The 23434-nt window shown below is 36.7% G+C and overlaps 1 protein-coding gene across 1 annotated transcript in view; it reads left to right on the top strand.

The window, feature by feature from the left end:
- The window catches only part of LOC138175883 (membrane-associated guanylate kinase, WW and PDZ domain-containing protein 2), a 1727565-nt gene that overhangs the window by 1467180 nt on the left and 236951 nt on the right, over positions 1 to 23434 (top strand). Inside the window, exon 11 of the mRNA XM_069106526.1 lies at positions 18909 to 18940. Within this exon, the coding sequence (XP_068962627.1) occupies positions 18909 to 18940 (32 nt within the window). The remainder of the gene's footprint in view (positions 1 to 18908; positions 18941 to 23434) is intronic.

Below are 23434 nucleotides of genomic sequence, written 5' to 3' on the forward strand. Positions count from 1 at the left end.
AAATATTTAAAGGGCTTTCATGGGACAGTCATTTGAAGTTGACTCTAACTGCAATAAATTAATTCAAGTACAATGTTCTTGAGTGACAGGTTGAGAGGCAATCTTCCTCCAGAAGGTAAATAATAGCTTCAAAACCCAGAGGTTGAGAGTCTTTAAGTTTAAGTTTTCCTGTAAGACTGTCATTGACAGTCTTGAAACTCCAGCATCTTATCTACTGCCTCTTGCTTTCTATTATCCTTTACAGATTAGATAAGTTTTCATTTGGTGAATAAAAATATTGAACCAAACTATTATAAATAACTCAGCAAAGTATAAATGGCAATAATAATAATAATAGTGAGCCCATTTTTTTCCTTTCCAGTACCACAGACTATGCCAGCCCTCCTTCTGAAGTCAGAAGACTAATACCATAGAAAGCTCTCCTTTTAAAGATAAATTCTCTCACCCCTACATAACCCTAATAGTGTTTCCCTAAATAGGCTCATGTCACCACGGATCAGAGATCTGGGCAAATCAGTCTGAAACTTTATGAGGTGGAATGACAGTAGGATTCACAATGAAAATCTTTTCTTATTTCTCTATTGATAGACAATTTATCATAGACATGCATGAGATATGGATGGGTTGCATTGTGTACTAGTAAAAAGAATACTCACCCACATCAATGAGACTGTGGGTCCATTAAAGTAAATTAAAATGTCCCATCATGATTGCTTATGACTTCAGGCAATCTGGGACTCTAAAGAATTGAAATCCAAGAGCCAGCTAAAGATGTGGCCCAGCATATACTTTAGCTAATCAGTTGCACCAATATCTTTGTGAGCTCAAAAGACATGGAAGCAATTTTATTTTAAATTTGTGTTCTAAGTACCTAGAAAAAGCAATGGCTTTGATAAGAATAGAGTTAATAATGATGATGAAAATAAGTCACATTTTATACTTATTCAACCCTTTTTAGTTATAGATTCCAAAGTACTTATAAAAGATCTATGCCTGGTTCCTACTGACTTTCATAGCATGAATCTCTGCCTAAATTATGGTGTGGAAAAGTGTGTGCAATGGGATACTTGCCAAACAAGGTGCAAAAGAGAATAGCGGTATTAAATCTAAATGGTTTTGCTGGGGAGGAGGGGGAGCATATCTTATTTAAAACCCTTGTTTCCATTTTTAGAGGTGATCTTTGAGTATATTTATAGTTGTGTGCTTTTAGTATTTCATTTTTCACTGGAAGCGTTTCACATGTTGACTACCGTTCTGGAACATCATCATGTGACCACTTTACTTCTCCTAGAACCTCATTGCACTTTCTGAATCTCAAAGCTTTAAAAAGCAGCAATAGGAGCTTCCATTCAGGGCTCAGATGTGGGAACAGGGCTCCTTCACTCATTACAAGATGACTCTTTAACAGTAGAATGCTTTTTAGAAGGCTCTGTGAGAACAGGTCTAGGAAATAAAACATATTCAGGCCTCAGTCTCCCTGAGGAACCCCAAATCACAAATCTGCTGGACAGTGGGACAAAAAAGGTAAAATATTTGTAAAAATACAAATTCTGAGAACAGTTCATATTCTAGAAACTATTTTAAATGTAAGGACTGAAGCATGACATCTATGTATTCCTATTTCTCAAAGGAAAATGGAGCATATCTACAAACCTTTTTTTTTTCAATTTTGTGTAGCTGATAGTTTGATCTGTTGAGATAGTGAGAATTGTGTTGTTCACTTTTCCCCCAATTATATGTTTCTTGTAGTAGTGTTTTTCTTCTCTTAACTATTTGCTATTTATTCCATCATTTGCTAAGGATGTTTTCCTTTGGGTCTAGCTTGTTTTTTGTTTGTTGGTTGGTTAGTTATCAGAGCTTTTAATTCTATTTTAATTATTAGAGATAGCAGACAAATCAAGGCAATAAATGACTCACCGGCCATTTGGGTTTGCTTCCAATTACTTTCATCTTTGGACATCAGTTCTTACTGGCTGTTCCTTATTCAAAGAACCCTTAACCTAAAAGCCTCTCTTTCATTTCTGCTCATTAGCTGTTTATGTACCTAGCAACAGTATGCCTACCATGTATTAGGAAATATAAAGAGACAAATTGATTGCCTACATCCAGACCATTACTGGTTTCCTTTCAATAATCAAATGGATCAGGGCCCAAATGGCTTCATTATTAATAGTGTATAATGAGATCACAAAAAATACACATGTATAACCTTATCTCATGAATCCTGCAAATATCTCTTGGATTTGTCTCTACATAAGACAAGTGCAAATTTACAAATCATATTGAATTTTTATCCCCCCCCAATATTATTTTTCTTTATCAGAGATTCTTAACTATATTCTGTGATGTGGACCCTATTGGCAATCTGACAAAGTTTATGGACTACTCAGAATATTTTTTAAATTCATACTTGAAAGAAATGCCAAATTTCTTTTAGAGGTTAGTGAACGTTAAAGTTCTAATTTGTTCTTTCTCATTCAAGTTCACATATTCCCTGAAATATATTCATGGATTCTTTGTTAGGAATCTGTATTCTGCCTAGATTTAGTGAAACTATTAAAAATAAAACAAGGCAAGAGCTTGACTTTTATAAGTTTAAAATATGGTTTTGAAAGACAAATAAAAAATAGAAAGATAACATTCAAGTCAGCTATTTTACATCTGTGTTATTGTTGTTTTTAATTAATCAAATTTCCCACGAACTGGTCAATATAAATGAACATGGTTATTGAAATTCAAGGGAGCTTATAGATAACCCTGACAGGAGTAACTCTTTATAAGCCAAACACAAATCATTTGTTTTAGAAGCTCTCTTCAGCTGCGAAGATATTCACTCCTATGTAATGGCATAAAGAGATAAGCACTGTCTTAAGCATTGAGATAGGCATATGGTCCTCTTTTTTTAGGGAAAATAGATTTCATGAACTTCAAGCAACAAACTTATGAGATAATATATTCTTACTAAGAGCATTATAGCACAGTAGATAGAGCATATAGCTATTTCAACAACTGAACATAAAGAAGTTTTGTTACTTTACAGCATCCATGATTTCTTGAGAGTGAATATTCTGAAGGAGAGCATTTCAGACTTAGGCACCACAGAAGTCATCTTGTCCAAACCATAACTGAACAAGAATCTTCTCTACTACATGCTGGACAAGCAATCAAGCCCATTATCCTGATGGCTTTCATCTTTGGAGAGCTCAAGTTGGGGAATATTTCGTTTCCCTTACATCTACCCTAAATCTATTTCTTTACAATTTCTGCCCATTGTTTCTAGCTCTGTCTTCTGAAGCCAAACAGAAGAAGGCTAACTCCTCTTCCACATAAGAACTGCAATGACCTTTGATGAGTTCTTATATGACAAATGAAAGTTTTGGATTAAATAATATCTAAGGTTCTTTCTAGCTCTATTTATGTTTTTTAAAAGGTACCCAGTAAATCTTCTTTATATCTAATTGAAACCCCTCATGCTCAAACTTAAAACTACTGCTTCTCCTTTTCTTTAATTAAGAGAGATTCAATTTCATTGCCCCCAAACTTGAAAACCACTATTAATCAATGAACCGACATTTATTTTACCCCTCCTATATGCCAGGCACTGGCAGTGCAAATACAAAGAATAAAAGACCTTTACTCTCAAGGAGTTTACAATTCCTCATGCTTCCTTTCTCCAGGAAGAATCCTTTTTGTATTCTTCTTCTTTCTTAAAGACCTTAGAAAAATACCTATATAGAAATGTCTTAAAGGTCTATAGAGAAGGAGCAATGAAAATTATCCTTATACAGACAGAAACTAAAACCACAAGGGTGAATGAGATCCCAAGAGAATATGTTTAAAGTGAGAAAAATAAAACTGAAGAATATGCCTTGGTCTCATTAAAAAGGCAGACACTATATGTTCTCCTTGCTCTCCTGAAAACATTAGTCATCATTAGTCAGAGTAGCCCAGTCAGCAAGAGTAAAAGCTAGAGACATGGTTTGACCTTCATCCATCACACAAAGGAGATAATGTTCCAATTATACTTCATCCAGGAGGCTGAGGAGGACAGAGAATGCATGAAATATGGTGACGAGGATGAAGGCTCAAATTCAATATCTATCGAGCGAGCGGCAGGTGCAAAGACAAGCTTCCTGAGCTCTACTGCATTTGCTCTTACTATAAAACATGACCCTTGGTATCTCAGTTTGTGGAATCAAAGAAACTCAGCTTTAGGAAGGGCCTTAGAGAGAGCCTTAGTCCAATCCTCATCCAAATGCATTAAGCCTCTAAAAAGTGGGCATGCTTGGAAATCTCCAAGGAAGTGGCACACCCTATGTGTGAAGGCTATTCCTATCTGGAAAGCTGTTATTATTAGGAAGTTTTTCCATATTGAGCTAAAATCTCCCTCAGTGGAACTTCATTCATTGATCCTGCCCTCTAGGCTGAGCACAAATGTAATCTCTCTTTCCCATGTAGGTCTCTGCCTCCTCCCCAAGTTTTCTCTTCTCTAACCTAAACACACACACTGTTCTTTCTGATCCTCGTGTGACATGGTCTTATTTCCTCTTTGGAGGAAGGATAGTTAGAATCCCATGGACTAAAATTCTACAGTAAAAGGCAATTCAGGAGGGGATGCTAAATTCTAAAGGATGAAATCTGAAGACATCAAAGAGAAACACTTAAGATAAGGAAGAAAAGGGGAAGCTACCTGAGGATACCAACATGAACATACAGGGAATTAAGAGAAGCATAGTTTCTAAAAGCAAGGGGGTCAGAGTTTTTCTATACTCTACCATGCTCAGACCCCATGTGGAGTTGACTTTTCTTTGTCGGTTATTGATGTCACAGTTAATGCATTATGTAAGGACCGGAACTTGGAATAGTTGACCTGGAAAAGAAAAGGGACTCAGGGAGTATATGATAGTTGCATTCATGTATTTGAAGGGATTTCTTCGGTCCTTGTTCTGCCTCAGGGGCTAGATCCAGGTCCAAAGAGTCAGATGTAGACTTGATAGCAAGAAAAACTTCCTAAAAGTTAGAGATGTTCAAAAGTGAAACAGAGATTGGATGTACATGTAAATATATTAAATTAAGAAATCTTTGGGGATATAGGTTAGACAAGATAACTAGTATGGTCCCTTTGAACTCTAAAAATCTGTGACTATTTTATTCTGTAATATGCAAACCAAATTCATAAAGTTTGTAAGTGACACAGATCAAAAGTTTTACTTGACATACACAAGTACCAGAAGATTCATACTTTAAAAAAAACCCACAACACTGCAACATCGTGTAGAGGAAATATTTAATCAGAGGACCTAACTTTACTTCTCAGCTTTGTGATCCTAAACAAGTCACTTTACTTTTATCAGTTTCAGTTACCTCACGTATAAAAATAAGGAAACTGCACAAATATGACTATCCTTAAAGTGTCTGTGCTCTAATAATCCTTGACTTTACTACTATAGATCCTTTCTCCACCAATATAGATTACTACTCTCCATGACTTGGTAGTCTTTGAGAGTTGCTGAGGTTCTTAAAAGTATGCCTATGGTCAACCTAATGCAAACCTTATCTGAGTTTACCTGGCCTATTGTTCAAGTGACACATGGTCCAGTACAGATGCCATATTCAAAATCTTCCCACCATAGTAAGATTTGGAGTCAGAGAATCTGGTTTTGAATCTCAGTTCTGCCATGCTACCTGTGTATTCTTGACTGAGTTACTTAACTTCTGTAAAATGAGGGCATTAGACTAAATGACCTCTAAGGTCCCTTCTCCCTCTCAATCTGTTATATGACAAGCCATAGCTTGTCCTCCACTAATGTCATTGTCAAGAAACCTGACTCATCACCATTCCACAATGAAGTGTTAAGAGAACTTTTCTGAATGTTTTTCTTTTAACTGTTTTCTCAAATGTATATTTATCTTAAAACAGGCAGATTTAAACACCTGAAAGATCCAACTATTTTGTTTTACTTTTGAACTTATCTGCAGAACAGTGAGAAAACATTCAAAAGGATCATAGGACCATAGATACAGAAATGAAAGCAATCAGAGGCCAACTAATCCACCCTTCCCCCTGCCCCCCATTAAACAGATGAGAAAACTGAGTCATGGAATTAACAACATAGTTGATTTGTTTCCATTCCACAAGAATTTATTAAATGACCACTAAGTTCTAAATGCTATATAAGATATTTCTAAAAGTAGAAAAGAGTTGCTTCCTTCCATTGTCTTTTAACATTTGCTCAAAATTCTTGACTTTATGTAATTCTGGAATAAAAACAAACCAAGAAAAACAAGCAGAGAGAGCTTTTAAGTGGCATTCATAATTCTTCTTAAAGTTTTGCAAGACTTCTGGCATGCTTACAGATCTGATGCTTATCTATTTAGTATGAGGTGTGATAAGACCATTGTGGCATGTAGACAAATTTTGACAATTGTTCCTGCTGGCCTTTGACAGTTTTTGCCCCCTAAAGGCTTTCATCCTTGATTGTGATGTATGTGGTCTCTCATAAATAGTTACTGATGTTCCATGGAAGTCAGATTTTCTATCATTAAACCTATATTCATTAATAATTTTAAACTAATGTTAAAAAATATCACCTCAGATTCCTATGTGTTGCTTCCCATGTAATGACTTCCTTTTACTATGTATTGTGCTGATTTTAATATAATTTCATCTGTCAAATTAGAAAACTGAATTGGTAGGCCTGTAAGATCTTTTCTAGTGGGGCAGCTAGATGGTGCAGTGAATAGAGCACTGGCCCTGGAGTTATAAGGACCTGAGTTCAAATCCAGCCTCAGACACTTGATACTTACAAGCTGTGTGACCTTGGGCAAGTCATTTAACCCCAATTGCCCTCCAAAAAAAAAAGGAAAACTTTACCTCTTACAGTATTTTATCACCTTTGTGATAAGGGAGAAAAATTACTTTCTAAAGGAACCTGTTAGAGTCATGGGTTGCTTAATTCTTTTCTTCACTCTGCCTCCAGCCTCAGACCCAACTCTGATTATGCTTTTTGTTTCTATATTTACCAGACTTGACAAAGTTCACAGTTAAGTAATGTTTTGTTGGGGAGGCTAGGTGGTGCAGTGAATAGAGCACTGGCTCTGGCATCAGGAGGACCCTGAGTTCAAATCCAGCTTCAGACACTTAACACAAAAACTAGCCATGTGACCTTAGTCAAGTCACTTAACCCCAATTGCCCTCCAAAAAGCAAAAAAAAAAAAGTAATGTTTTCTTTTGAACTAGCAGGAAGAGCTAGTGAATGAACTAGCAGAATTATAGCATAATAGCAGCTATATTTAGGTCTTTTATATAGTCATAGTATTTATGTGCTCTATGGTATGGACAGAGAGCCAGTCTTGGAGTGAAGAAGACCTAGTATTCATGTCCTACCCCTAACCACATACTGGATATGTGACTTTGGGCAAGTCACAACCTGTCAGCTCAATTGACAATTCTAAGACTGCTTTTCAGAGAAGATGCTAACCTGCACTAGAAGAGAAAGCTTCCTTATCTGGGAGTTCCCTATGGAAATAAAATCACAAGGCCAGTCACTATCTCTGTCTCTACCCTGTGTGCTAACACATAATAGTTAATATGCACCTAGTATCATCCATCTTATTTTTCTAGGCTTTAATAGATAATGCCATAGTCAACAATGTAAGATACAATGTCCAATTCTTTACTCTGCTATAAATGTCTTCTCCTTTTAGAAGTACCACAGATCCCAATGAATAGCTTAGTAGTCATTTAATACATTCTTATGGAATTGAATGTTAGTAGGATGCAGCACAATGTACTCTAGCCTACTATTCTATTACTCAGTGTTACAGACCATCAAGAAGTTATTTTTCCACCTTGTCCTTTAATGATCCACTGAATTGGAAAAAACCTAAAGAAGTATTGCCAGTTTATTTGTTTACCTTTAGGTCATTTAAATGGTTTATATAATAAAATAACAAGGGACAAGTTAGCCTGTTGCCTATAATCAGCCCTTCTATTGTGACAGCTTGTCAATGTCATTCATAATTTTCAAGGCAAAGAGTAAAATTAGGTTATTGATGAAAATATTTCTCTTTTAACATTTTGAAGCAAATTGCTATTGATTTTTAAAAAATGTTTGACATCTTAATTAATTTGGTTAACCTGCAGTTCAAATCACAGCTTCTCATTTGCGTAGTGACCTATCTTGCTAAAACAGAAAGAATCTATAATTCAGATCTTGTTCCAACACCAGAGGCAAGATTTGGACATATGGAATTTCTGGCTGATGTTTAGTAATTGTATGAGCAATCAGAATCAGTTTCACCAATTATTAGTATTTTAATATTTGTATGAACAATTGGTATCATTGCCACCTACTATTGTTCTAAGTAGATAGGAAAATTTATGATTTATCTACTAAGTTTAGAAATATGGAAATATTTCCATACATTTCTATACATTCTTGAAGGAAAGCTAAATCCCAAAGGACTTTCCTGAAGAACAGTCTGATATGATGAGTCATTTGAATGGAAAATGTCTTCCAGTGAATAGAAGTCTACCATATCATTCTTAAAGGAAATGGGCTAGTTTCTTTTGGGTCTTAGTATCCCCAGCCTAGCATAGGGTCTTACAGGTAGTTGGGTTTCATGAGTGTTTGTTTCACTTTAAGAGCACTGGCAATGATGATACTATTTATTTGATATATGGGTATTATTGTACAGACTATGCTAATGCATAGAAAAATCATTTTATTTGATGCTGTTTATAGTGCCTATTGCATTTTACAGATAAACAGAAGGCCATCTTATCTGTTTGGAGGCAGATAAATGAAATTTGACATTGTCATTTCTTCCAGACCAAAGAAAATATCTCTAAAGAAAGGGTAGTTACCAATAAAAACCCTATGATTGGTCAACTACTTTAAGAAGTCCAATTGGTCCAACACATGTCAACCAATTTAAGAAGCAAAACACTTTCTGACCAAAGGATAATGTAGAAAAAATAAGCATACATATATGTATGTGTGCATATACATATTTATACTGAGAAAAAGCGCCATTTTAGGGATTTAACTAGGTTAAATACACATCTATCATGTTCTGTTTTGTTTTTGTCTCAAAGTACTTTATAAGGGTATCTGGTGATACCATTAAGACTGTGAAGTCTTTCCTCTCTGGGAAAACAGTAAAGTGCCATCTATGAGGAATTAAGCACTATTTGAGAGAGTAAGATCATTCCTAGGGCAGTCTAAGCATTTGAATCACACTTTGAAATGTAAGTAGAACTTTTTAAAGGATATTTTGGGGTAAGAGTAGAAATTAAGAAAGTCTAAAGGCAATGCAAAGAGCAGCTATCTCTCCATTAAAAAAAACCCTCCAGGTCTAGCCAAAATATTGAATGTATTTCTTGTCTAGTATAGATGTGGCTAGATGTTGAATAGTACAACTTCTTGTATATTTTCCATGCTTGCTTAAGGGAAAAAATCATTTTGCAGTTTGGGTCAGTTCCATTAAGAAGAATTGGCCTTTTACTGGCTTCTGATTGCTTGAACAAATTACTTAAAGGAACTGCAGATTTTAACCCATTTATTGAATTTTAATAAGAAATACATGAATCAGTCAGAAACCAGGAAAAGTGTGTAGCATTGAACTAGTTTTAATGGAAATTAGCTCATTACCCCGCTGGCTTACAACATCTACTATGGACAGAATTTTTTATGGAAAGCTTGGGTCTATTTGCCAGTCTTTGAAAATTAGGAGGGTTTTTTAATTAAAAATTAACTTTATTATTAGTATTTCCTTTTCCCAAAATAAGCCCTTAGCAAAGACTCCTAAAAGCTTATTTTTTTTCTTTTTAGGAACATTATATAAACTGTTTTTCTCACCTATAAATTTTTCTCAATCCTGAAAGGTGTTCACAGAAGGAATGGGGAAAAGGAATTCCCTGCACTGAACAAAATCCCTTTAAATGGAAGACTGACACTGGCTTTATTCCTTCATTCTTTGTTGAAGCACATTGGGGTATCAGAGCCATTTAATTATCTACCATAAATTCAAAAGCACCAAGAAATCATAAAAAAAAAATCCAGTATACCTTCTCTCTATGTGAATATCTGGCTACTTTCATCTGAAGTAAAAATATGGAGCATATAGTTTCTCATTCATTAAAAGAAGCATTTACTAAGTATCTACTATGTGTCAGGCAAGGTGCTAGACAGTGAAGTTAAAAAAAGGGGGAAAAAAATCCTGCCTTCAAAGAGCTTACATTCTCTTGCAGAGGGAGAGAGGTAGACACATTGCTGAAAAACACATACACAGATATCACAAATATTACATATATGTATATCTACACATATGCACATGCATACATATATGTATGTTTGTATGTATATATATATTTTTTATATATATATATAATATATGCACACTAAAAGGTATAAAATAATGGGGGAGGGAGTTGAGGAGAGAATGTACCTACAAACACATCCAATTCTCCTCTGTCCTTAAAAAAAATTACCACTAAATCCTACCATGTCCATTAACCATCATCCTATATATTTCCTACCCTTCTCAGCTAAACTCCTTGTAAAAGCTATCTATATTCATTTCTTTAATTTCCTCTATTCCCACTCCCTTTCTTCTCCTTCTGCATTCTAACTTCTGACCTCATTATTCAATTAGAACTGCTCTCTCCAAAGTTGGCAATGATCTCTTTAATGCCAAAACTAATGGCCTGTTCCAGTTCTCATTTTTGTTGACCTCTTTTCAGCATTTTATACTGTTCGTCCACCTTCTGAATATTCTCACTTTTCTGAGTGTGTGTTAATTGTTCTTTCTCAATCTTCTTTGATGGATTTTCAGTCCTGCCCATGGACTGTAGGCATCCTCACAGTTCTGTCATGGGTCTCCTTTTTTATCTCTATACTCTCTCAGTGATCTCATTAGCTCATATAAGTTTAATTTTCATATACATGCAGATAATTGCAAGATGTATCTATATCTATTAATTATCTGTCTATCTATTTATTTATCTCCTTATGTGTGTGTGTATCTGTATCCATTCCTAGTCTCTGTCGTAAATTCCAATCCCTGTCCCAAATTACTAACTTCCTATTGGACATTTCAAGCTGAGCTTCCTATAGGCATCTCAAATTTAATGTCCAAAACAGAAGTCATTGTGTTTCCCCCAAAAGCCCACTGTTTTACAAAGTTCCCTATTGCTCTCAAGAGTAACCTTCTCTCCTTTCAGTTACCCTATTTCTGAACCCTAGTATGTGGGGTTGACTCCTTACTCTTATTCTCTTGGGGTAACATATCCAATCATTTGCCAAATTTTGGCGTTTCTCAACAACATTTCTTGCAGATAGTCCCTTATTTTCTGTCACAAAGCCAATCATCTAGTTCAGTTACTTCTTACTTTTTTCATGGACTATTACAATGGACTTCTAATTAGACTCCCTGTTTCAAGCCTCTCTCCTTGCACACTCTACAGGCATATAGTGCCATTGGTTCTCACTTTCCTCTCAGGGAAGTTAGCGCCCAAACTGAGCTTCATACTGTGCCTGGACCACCAACAAACCTTCTAGACACTCCCATAGGCATCCTTGAGTAGGGCAATGACATAAACAGACCTCTTTTTGTTTTGACAGCTGAATAGTAAATGGATTGGAGAAGAGAAAGACTTGAGACTGGGAGATGCCTGGTGAGAAGTGATAGGAGAGATGACCAGAGAGCTGAGAGAAGAAAATGGGAACCATCTGAATGAGAATGGTGGTATTCTGAGAAATTCCTGCCCCTAGGGAGAGATAACAATCTTAGGAGCATCTTGGGCCCTTTGGGTGTTTCCAGAGGACTCCAAATTAAGAATGGTCAAGATAGGGCTCCATGCTGGTCCTTCAGCAGGATTACTCAATCCAGAAGGTGATGGAGATGGGCAATAGAATAACTGTAGGAGTGTTTTGGTGGAATGTGGACTAAAAAATCAGTTCCTCAATAGAAGGACTTGCTCACAAAAGTTGTTCATCCAGGATGTGGTTCATCCATTGAACTGTCCTAAACATGTTGCTTAGTATAACATTCAGCTTTTTGTCAATTTAGACACTAAGCATTAAGGGAGGTTTGATTTTACAGGCAACTAGTAGATTGAGTACTTGAGTTGAAGTCGGGAAGACCTGAGTCAGACTTCACTAATTGTATAACTACAGGCAAATCACTTCATCTCTCTTAGCCTCAGTTTCCTTTTATATAAAATGAGGATGATAATAATAGCAGGGTAAGGTAGTTGTAAGAGTCAAATGAAACATTCTATGTAAAGCATTTTGCAAGTCTTGGTGCATTATATAAACGAGTTAATACTGTTTTCAGAATAGCTCTACCAACTGATGAACCACTGCAAGCTGAAATTGTACTTACAGAAAGCACTAAGTTGTCACTTTGAGGTTTTTTTGTTGTTTTTCAAGGGCACTTCTCTGTTATTGATGATGTTGACTAAGTAGTGTCTAGGCCCATCCATTAAGAGAAAACATAGGTGAGTCAAGGTTGTCTAGGAGCAAACATAAAAAAGGTAAAGGTCTCTGCATAAAATGGGATCCTCTGAGATACTGTAAGGCCAGATTTTTTTTTCAATAAAACTATTTCTTTTGGAAGAAGCAGAAGCTCTAATCACCTCCTTGCCCTTGCTGATTTCAGATTACCATGCCTGAAAAAGTGATTACCCTTCTTGGTGCTATGGTTATTTTTAATTGGTCTCCAAAAGCTCACCAGACATTCTCCCATGATTTATTTATTAAAATGTAACATCTCATTGATATGCTTGGTTTATGTAAATGCCAACATGGAAGTCAAAATTAAGTTATTCTTTTCTAATGATTTTCAAAGTTCCAGCCATTTTTTTGTTGAAGCATGATATGCTTTTGATTTGCTTTCCAGCCTAGTTTACCATTCTATGTTTATATTGTCTCATTTACTGTTGTGCTTCTGTTTGCAAAGCACTTGATACCCATCGTTTCATTTTAGACTCATAGCTCACCTGTGAGGTAGGGGCTTTTATTGGTCCTATTTTACAAATGAGGAAACCAAGGCTTTGAGAAGGTAGGTGACTAGCCTAAGGTCACAATGTGTGAGACAGGATTTAGATTTTCCTGACTCCAAATCTAATGTCTTCCTGTCACCTCACTTATTCTAGTTAGGGTTTCTCTTCCCTCCTTATTCTTTCCCTACCTAGATACTCATTTCCCTTCAGAAGCCCTGAAGCACCTTCCTCACACCTGTTCAGTCTCTAGTCTCTACCTTTCATCCTACCTGGATATGGTTAAGGGAAGGGCCATAAAGTGAACTGAATGCTGGTGGCAAAGAAGGGAAACCAGGCACCACGTCCTGTACTTCTCTGCAATTGCTCCCATCCTAATACTGTTCTGTCAGTAGCAATGTGTCCTGACTTCATCCTGCCCTGATCTCAAGCCAAAGGCCTTGTTCATTCATCCAGAGCCTCTGCCTCTGCTCTTGTGATGGAACCCCCAGGCTAACCCAAGTCCGCTTTTTCTCTGAATATTTCCTCCATCCTTTGGTATATACTGTCATAATTAGCATCTCTATATGATTTTCTTTTTCCCTAAAGAGCCTGAAATGGGAAGAAAAAAAAAAAAGATAAAGTGATGGGCCAGAGGAGAGAGCTTTCTAACACTTTGCTTCTTTTTTATGCACTACCAGTAAAAACCCTTTAGAAAAATGCAGAAGGGTTATTCATAAACTGTATTCAGTTCCTCATTCAGTTAGGGAAGAGAAGAAACCTGCTCATATATAAAATCATAGAATTTTAGAGTTGAGAAGGACCCATGAGGCCACTTAGGCTATAGTCAATCTTATAAATGGGGAAATTGTTTCTGAAGCATCCCCAACAAGAGATTGCCTAGCTTTTACTTGAACATACTTCCAGTGATGGGGCACTTATTACCAGTGAGGTACTTAATTCAATTTTCAAACAGTCTTATTTGTTTAAAAGGCCTTTATCTGAAATATGACTCCTTATACCATCCACTAGTTCTCTCTTTTGTTCCTAGTTCTCTCTTTTGTACCTACAAAGAAAAGAAGAAATCAAATGCCTCTTCCACACAGTCCTTCAAATAGATGAACAAAAAGGTAACGTCCCCTAATCTCCTTATCAAGCAACATGAAAACAAAAGGAAAAATGGTATTGGGAAACAAAGCAAGTGGGCCAGTCTGTGGCACCCGCAGAAGAAAAGAGAGTGGCAGGCAACTTGCAGGAGCCCAGAAGTGTCTGAAGAAATGTGTGCTGAAAGGATTCCTTTATTCTATGCTGCTTACCCCTCTACCCTTTCTCCTTCTTCTCTCAGGCCCCTGAACACTTCCTTTCCCCACATTTCACTTCCTCAAGTCTCTTCCCTGCATACAGACACAAACACACACACACACACACACACACATATATGTATATATATATATCCATATTTATACATATACATGTATCTCTGTGTGTATAAAACATATACAACATAAAACACACAAAACAGTGGCCTATATACATGTTGTATATGTTGTATACACATAATCTTATATACGTGTTTATTTGTATATGTACATAACAAATATTTTTTAAAGGAAAACATTCAGCAAGAGAGGGGGAAGGAAGGGAAGAGAAGGAAGAATTCATTCCCCTCGTGCCTACGTGTGTTAAACACTGGGTTAAGCAATTTCACAAATATTGCCTCATTTGATCCTCACAACTGCCCTTGGAGGCAGGTGCTATTATTATGCCCATTTTACAGTTGAGGAAACTGAAGAAAATAGAGGTGAAGTGAGAGAACTGCCAGGATCCCATACTGCACCGGCTCGCACTCCTGCTTTTATTGTGCATGTCTGCTAGATCAAAACAAAATTTGGCTTTATTTTTCTATCATGGACAATGCAGAGCCTCTCTGGCTCCCTCCTTTCATTTCCATTTTTACAGAACAATTGATAATTTTTCAAAGGCTTGCAGAGGTTCTCCTAAGCATTACTTTTTACTTTTATGAATGTAAGCCTTTTTTTAAAAATCATTATTTTTTTCTTGAGTCAAGTTGCTTCCATTTGACCAGCTCAATTGTTCCCCATCCAAATACAGTGTGACCTAGAAAAGTCAGCTGCTCCATTGGTGCCTGAAGGCTTCTGTGCTGAGCAAGGTTACTTTTTTATGTTCCAACCTGGTGTTAAAATCATCCCAGGAACTTCCATACAAGAAGCGAGAAAGAGACTTAGAGCATGGCCTACAGGTAATGGGTCAGTCCAGATTAAATAATTTTAGTAGTTCAGAGAACTCAGGAGCTGCTTCTGAAGGGAGGCCAAGCTAAATTACAGTCTCACCTTTCCAGTTCCTTAGTTTCATCTTAGTTCTGGTAGCTAAACTGCCAAAAGGGCAGAGGATTATGCATTTTTGCCATGGGAAAAATGATATACTCTAAGATTGTTTCCCAGGCTCCCCATCGGGCTAACCCATTACAAATTGTGAGAAGGTACTCTGCCAAATGTTCCACTGCATACGTGTCTATTTCCAGAAAAGATCCTGGAGGGGGAAAAAAAAAAATCAAAGCATTTCATAGAATTTTCTTTCATAGGCATGCTATAAGCAAGGCGCTGGTGTGAGGATAGCTGGAAAGGAAAGATATCACAAAAACTCTATGATCATATTTCAATTTTCACTGCATATTAGCAACATTCACTAGTGCTACATTTGAGGATTTAGAAGCTATACACAGCTAACAAAATGCAAGGAGGGCCACATGACTAAAGTGAAATCACTCCTAGACCAAGAGAAGAATGGAGAAGAGAAGGAGGAGGAGGAGGAGGAGGAGAAGGATAATTAGCATTTACAGAGCACTTTAAGGTTTACAAAGCACTTTACAAATATCTCATTTGATTCTCACAACAATCCTGAGATTTAGAGGCTATTATTATCCCCATTTTGTGAGGGACAAATGGGGAAACTGAGGCAGACCAAGATCATTTGACTTGTCCAGAGCACAGCCCTAGTAAGTGTCAAAGATGGGATTTGAATTCAGGTCTTCCTGATTCCAAATCTAGCAATCTACTCAGGGCACCACCACAACTCAAAAGCAGTAAAACCTTGAGCAAATCGCTTCCCCTCTCTTAGGGTCAATCTTCTCATTTGAAAATGAAAAATTAAAAATGACTAAGTGAACACTAAGGTTCTATTGCCTCCAAAATTATATTCCAATAATTGATTCAAAATCTCATTTTTTCCCCATTTACAAAAAAAAAATCTTAACGTCTCAGCCTCAGAAATATCATTCAAAAAAAGTTAATGGTCTTTTTAGTGTAATGCATTTAACACTTTAGGTTCATGCACAAGGTGATGGGGGGAAAGGTAGATCATTATTGTCCCAGAAGTTAATGATTATCTTTACTTAATCTTCATCCTTCTTGATTTCTCTATAGCATTCAACATTCTTGGCCAACTTTTCCTCCTGGATACTATCTTTTCCCTGTTTTTTCTAGACCCTGCTCTATCTTTGGTTTCTCCTCCTATCTGTTTATTGTTTTTCAGTAAAGATCCTTTGCTCCATTGTTCATTTCTTACCCACTACAATGGGCATCCTTTAAGATTCTGTCCTAGGACTTTCCTTTTTTCTGTTTACCTGCTCTCTTGGTAACCTTCCACATCTATCCATCCATCTGTCTATCTATATATCCATCTATCCTCACAATTGCTTTCCTAAAGCCCAGTTGTATATTGTTAATTACCTTCTTGACATCTCCTGCTGGTTATTCTATAGGCATTCCAAATTCAACATTTCCAAAATAAAATTCATTGTTTTCTTTTCTCCTCTGCCCAAAAAAAGCACCACTCCTCTAAAATTCCTTATTTCTGTTGAAAGTATCCCATCTTTCCCCTTGACCAGATTTGCAACTCCAGAATCATGCCTACCCTCTTCCATCCCTCATTCCTTCATCTTTTATGTACAATTAGATGCTAAATCCTGTCAATATTTCCTAGGTGGTGCCACCTGAACTAAGCCTTAAGTGGAGCTAGGGATTCCAGGGTGTTAGGTTAAGGAAGGAGAGCATTCCAGGCATGGAGAACAGCTTATACATAAACATAGAGGTAGGGGATGGATTGAATATAGAGAACAAGATGCCAAATGACTGTAACATAGAGTGTGTCAGGAGGGGAAATGGGAAATAAGTCTGGAGAGATAAATTAGAGTTTCCTTGTGAATAGTTTAAAATACAAAACAGAGGAATTTGTATTTCATACTAGATGACCATTTGCAATAGTACTTGAAGACTGTTTTCTATGCACCTTAGAAAACCAGTTAAACAATTCATTAGGGGCTAAAAAAAAATTAATTCTTGTCTACTTTGCATCTGGTGGAGAAAAAAGAGAAAAGATCGATTTTTTTTTACTTTTCCCTTGGAGGTGTTGGAGGTCTTTTGGGGAGAAGTTAAGCTAGGAGAGAGACACTTGCTACCAGAACCCAGGGTAATGGTATCTGCAAGAGAACCTTCATGCATTGTAAACTGTGATTTGCTTACACTCTTCTTAGTGCTTCCCCTTTAAGCATTGACCACATTATTTAAAGGTCTAACTAATATTAATTTAACTAATCACCTAACTAATTAGCCTAGCTACTAATAAGCTCAAGCAAGTTTAAGTTGTTAAAGACAGAGAGAAAAAAAGGGGATCCATAGGTTTTAGTGAAAGCCACACTGCCTTAGATGCTATGCTACTTATAAAGGAAAATGTACTAAAGTTTTCTGTTGCTGCTACTTACTACAGGTCTTGAACTTTTGGTAGATGAGAAAAATGCATATGTTTTCAGCATAGCATGCTATTTCTGAGGATAGTTTTCCTTTGGACATATAATTGCCAAAATGGGAAAATGTGATGTGATGAGGAAATATTTAGATTTGTAAAATGACATCTACTGTGGCTAATTTATTCTTTGGGAGAGGGGATAAGGGCAGCAATTTTTGTCAGAACTTTTTTTCAAGTTTTTTTTTCTTAAATTATGATAAAGCTTTCCTCATTTTGTCTGTATTCATATGATGTATCATTCCAGACTAATAAATGCAAATCTGTCTGCTATCTCAGTTGTCATTTGAGGTCACAACAGAATCAGCCAAATCAGTTTTGTCATTTGTGACAGCAAGGAGAGTTCCATTGCCTGAAAACATTATTGATCTGGTATCCAATGGATATTCATTTCTAATGCCAGTTCATTTCTGAGATCACATACTTTTTTTTTTCAGTTCTAACATACTTAGAATATGTTATTCAGAAATTGAATTAAGGTCCTCTGAACACCCAAAGGACAATTCAGGGTTAGAACTGTAAGGGACCTAAGAGATCACTGAGCCCAATCACTATAAAGTCACTAATGATAAGTAGCAGAGCTAAGATTTGAGCACAGATCTAATTCTAAAATTAGTTATCTTACCGTATTTCAATATTACACTTACCCAGCCAATTTAACCTTGTAATGACATGTTACAAAAAATGCTCCTCCTATTTCTTTACATAAAAAGCATTTTCCTATGAAAAATTCTATTTATTTGCTTGTATAATTCTCTCCATTGCTCCATATCAGAGGCAGTCATGCCTAATGTCAGCCCAAGTCAGGAAAGCTGATACTTACCTTGAAAATAGTAATAACCCCTCAGTGTTTTGATTTCCCCAAATGTAAAATAAGAAAATATCACTATGTAAAATCAGTGAAATTCTTTGAGATCTGGAGTTTAGGCTATAAAGTTGGACAATTTTAAATTATTCATTATTACTTTCATTCCTCAACTGTATACTATTATGTATTATAATGGGAAGAATTGATTGTAAAGAATCTGAACATGGAATTATTTAGGACTAATGCCTTGATGTGTTTTTTTTTTAAGTTGACATTTTATTTTCTTTATTTCAGGTTTCTTTTCTCCTTGGAAAACTCCAAAGCCTGTAAGTTGGTACCATTATATTTTTCTCCTGTGGTTCTAATGATGATGTCCATTTCTATAAATGTTTACCAATAGTCTCCCCATTTAACATGGCAGCAACATGATACAGTACAAGGAGCAATGAACTTGGAATTACAAGACCTAAGTGTGAATTTCAGTTCCACCTGTGTGACATTGGACAAGTCATTTAGCCTCTCTGTCCATCAGTTTCTTCATTTGCATAATGAAGGGGTTTAAACCAGATGGCCTCTGAGAGCTTTTCTAGCTCTGAATCTTTGCTAATGTGATCCCTTGAGTACTACAGATGACCTAGAAGGTCCCTTACACTTCTCGAACTATGATCCCATATCAAAAGAATAAATGTCCCTTCGTTATTTCTTAATGCCAGGTTATCATAGACTAAATTAAAGAGTAACCCTTCATTTCTGTCTCCTTTTTACTTTCAGAACTCTGACTCCCATTGGAATTGTAGCTTTAAAAGGATTCCTTAAGAGGGATTTCCTAATAAATCTCTTAATATCCCTCTCAGAAACACTATGGTCTTTTGTGCTAATACACCATTTATTAAAACTATCCCAATTAACATGGACCCACAAGTCCAGAGAGTATCTAAGAAATTCATATAGGCCTACCTGAACAGAACTGAGCTCTGTGCAAATAAGAATCTTTAATGGAAGCTAAATCAGAATCCACAGAATCACAGTAGTGACTGATAAGTCTTCAGGTGAATAACATTCAGTTTTTTAAACATTCGCTTAACTTCTCTGGGACTCAGTTTCACTCATGTGAAGAAATTGAGAGCCAGAAGGCTAAATGCCAGTGTGCTGAACCATCACTTGCTGTATCTCCATGTGGCTGCCAGATCAATAAGAAGCTGAATTTTCTCTCATGAGACAGCCTAAAACATTGATAAGAGTGAACAGGCTGGTAAATGTATTTAAAGGTTGATGGATTTTGTCTATCTCTTTGACAGAGTTGAATTAGTAGTTGTAGAGAAACCCAAATTGCTAGGAGGGAAGAAAATGCATAGTTATGCTACTGTTTTGTCATGGATTCAGTAGTGAGGAGTAAATTTATGGTGTGTTAGGAGAGTTCATCCTGCTTTAAATTTTTGTGAAAATCACACAAGTAAAAGACTTATGGTGGCATGATTAAATCAAGAAAAGCATTGGGCCTGAAGACAGCATACTTTCTCTCCATGTTTTCACATTTTTCCCTGTCTCATTTCTCTTCTGATTTTGCCTGGTAAGAAGGAGCTCTAACTGTTAGCCTGACCAATGAGTTAGAAATTTTTAAAAAGTTTTGTGTGCATATGTGTTTGTTTGTATGTATGTGTGTGTGACTGGTTTAGAAACTCATTTGGTTCATTTCAACTGGAAAAGTATTATAAAATTTACTATTTTACAAGGATATTCTCCAACTAAATGAGATATCTTTTAAAATGAGGTGGAGACATACACTACAGGAAAACTTATTATTATCCATTCTAATAGAAAAGTTACCAGTATATTAATCTCTACTTTGGCCTTTCCTCCGACAGAGATGGGGAAATGAGTAATTGGAGAATCAACCTGGACACATGCTTTTGGGGCTTAAGGAAATTATCAACATGTGCATTATCATCATTTAGGATTTACCCCTTATTTTTAGCAAAGAACCTGTGATTGGAAATTATTCCACATTCTTAGCAAAACATTTAATTTAATACATGATTTTGAAAAGAGGGAACTTCAGCAGTGTTTAATCTGGTATATCAGAAAGGACATTTAAGTTGGAGTCCAAGGATCTGACTTTGTCTTCTAAGTCTGTGTCACTTGCTAACTGTGTGACTTAACTCTCTGAACTCTCTGAGCCTTGATTCTCTTATATGAAAAATGGAAAAAATGATGATTGCTCTACTTTCCTCCCAAGATTGGTACAAGGAACAAATGAAATAATATGTGTGAAATGTTTTATAAATCATGAAGTACTATATTATATCATTTTGATCATTTATCACTATCTGGTTTAAGTGTGTTCTTTTGGCCAAAATTCCCAACACTAATTCCTTCTGCCCAATCTTAAAACAGTGTGGTCTGGTGTTGTACACTTTCTGATTGAATTTAACTAGAAACTTTTCAGCACCATCACATTGCTACAATTATGCGATCTAGTGATTTCCTTATATGTACCACATTTATACAGATTATGCCATTTGATGTAATTATAGCATTTGCTGTCATTATAGTAATTACATCCATAGTCAATAATTCCAAAAAAGGTTTCTCAGAACCTAATTTACAATTAATCTTGAACTCATGCTGCCCCACAAAAGCAAAGCAACAACAACCAAGTTCTGAACTTCCAGGACCTCAGCCTTGCAAAGGGAACCTGTCACTTTGGTACCAGGTTCATGAATCTCCCTAGATTTTCTGTGGTCCAAAGATTTTCATGCTTCCACCAAGTTCCCACTGAAATCACCCACAGTTCTGTTTGAGGAAAAAGATGCCAGGTTTCTGTTCTGCGATGCAGAAATTTTTGCTTTTCTGCTGAGCCTTCTATCTTGGGGAACATTTTTATCTGTTACACAGGATATAGACACCAAGAGACCAAGACAAGCTTGAAGAGGCTGTGACAGGGACTCTAGCTAGCTATGCAGGAGGGGTCTGGAAGATCCCATAGACCAAGCCAGGAAACAGATCGGGATGATTGTTAATATAGGAAGGGACAAACCAGTCCTCTAAATCTAGTCAGTAAATTAGAATCAGGTGTCTAGGAAATTGATTTAGAACTAGTGGAGGCATCAGAAACCATCTATTCCAACCCCTTCATTCTACAGGAAAATGAAACCCAGAGAGATTAAGTAACTTCCCCAAAATCACACAGCTAATAAGAGATAGAACTCAGTCAAGGTAAATGGGCAATATCCAAAGTTAAAGTATTCATTGGAAATAGGAAGAAACAAGAAGATGCAATAGAGCCAAATAGGTCAGTAACCAGAGTCTAAATCCCAAGTTAAGTAAAGGAAGAGCAAGAAAGCACTGGATTCTCCCAGTTAGAACGTAAGACCCTTGTGATCAGGCATTATTTCTTTTTTTCCCCCTGGTGCCTAGTACATAGCCTCAGACGTAGTTGGCATTTAGAAAATTCTTGTTAATTGGCTAATTGATGTAAGCAGTACAGAGTTCAAAGACGAAAAAGCCAAATGGAATAGCAAAGCCTATGGAGATTGTGCATAGTTCGAGGTAGTGAACAGAACCCAAAGGCAAAGAAGGAAATCTGGAAACAGGCAGGTACTGTAGGTGCTGGCTGAGTAGTAACATTCAGAATTCAACCAAGGTAACTAAATGGTTCATCAGGAATTGTACTAGAAAGTAAGGTTGAGACCACTTTTCTGGCCTCAAGGCTACTTGCCTTCAGTCCTGATTTTATGTCTCCTCCTGGATAGGTGCAGGCATGGGCTTGCTTTTAAGTGTTGATAACCCAGGAAAGGCAGAGCCCTATAGATGCAGGCAGATACTGATGACAGGAGAAGACCTTACCATTTCTGGAACAGTCTTAGCCTGAAAAGTCAGTACTGTTTTTATTCTATAAATCCCCTCCCCCACCCCAGTCATTTTTATGAGTGCCATGGTTTGGAACTTTTAAAATCACCTCATGAAATGGCTTCAAGTATTGATGAATGTCATAGCAAAAAGTTGTGAATGCTTTCCTAAGTACACACAGGACTGGAGACAGATTTCCCATTCTGTGTGCTTCACAATCTCTAGAGTTTGTCACTCTGCCATGGGAATGAGCTGACTATCCCAAACAATGCTGGTGGCATTGTTGGCTTTCTAGTTTTGAAATTGTTTTTTAGATCTCCTAATACTTCACCTGAAACACGCTGGCTTCACTGCACTGTTTAGGAGCTGATATGTACCCCAGCAAGATGTTTAGTGGTGACAGATCACCTGCCTTGCAAAGATGGGGAAAACAACAAGACGTGAGCACAAGCCCTATTACAGCAAATAGAACACCGTGGCTACTCAGACTGTATACTTCAAGTTTATGTGCTGTGTTTATAAAACTTGTCAGGATTGAACACCTTATGTGTGAAGTACTCAGGGAGGCACAAATCATACAAGACAAAGAACACTGCATTTGGAGTATGAGGCCAGGTGTGAATCCTTGCTCTGCCACTCATTTACTACATATAGGACCTTGGGCAAGGCACTTATAATTTTGTTGTCCCTCAGGTTTTTTAAATGACTGGGTTGACCGAAAACAGGGATTCTTAACTATGGATAGATTTCAAGGGGCTTGTGATTGGGAGGGGGGGGGGGGAAATGACAGCTTTATTTTTACTAATCTCTAACCAAAATTTAGCATTTCCTTCAATTATAAATGTAGGCAACCCAACATTTTTCTTGGAATACTGTTTTTTGAATAGTGCTTAATACATAGTAAGCACTTAAATGCTTTATCTGTTTCTCTCTCTCTCTCTCTCTCTCTCTCTCTCTCTCTCTCTCTCTCT

Source organism: Petaurus breviceps, unplaced genomic scaffold, assembly GCF_028583685.1.
Source record: "Petaurus breviceps papuanus isolate PSGF00001 unplaced genomic scaffold, PetGlider_PUasm1.0 79, whole genome shotgun sequence".
Classification (NCBI taxonomy): domain Eukaryota; kingdom Metazoa; phylum Chordata; class Mammalia; order Diprotodontia; family Petauridae; genus Petaurus; species Petaurus breviceps.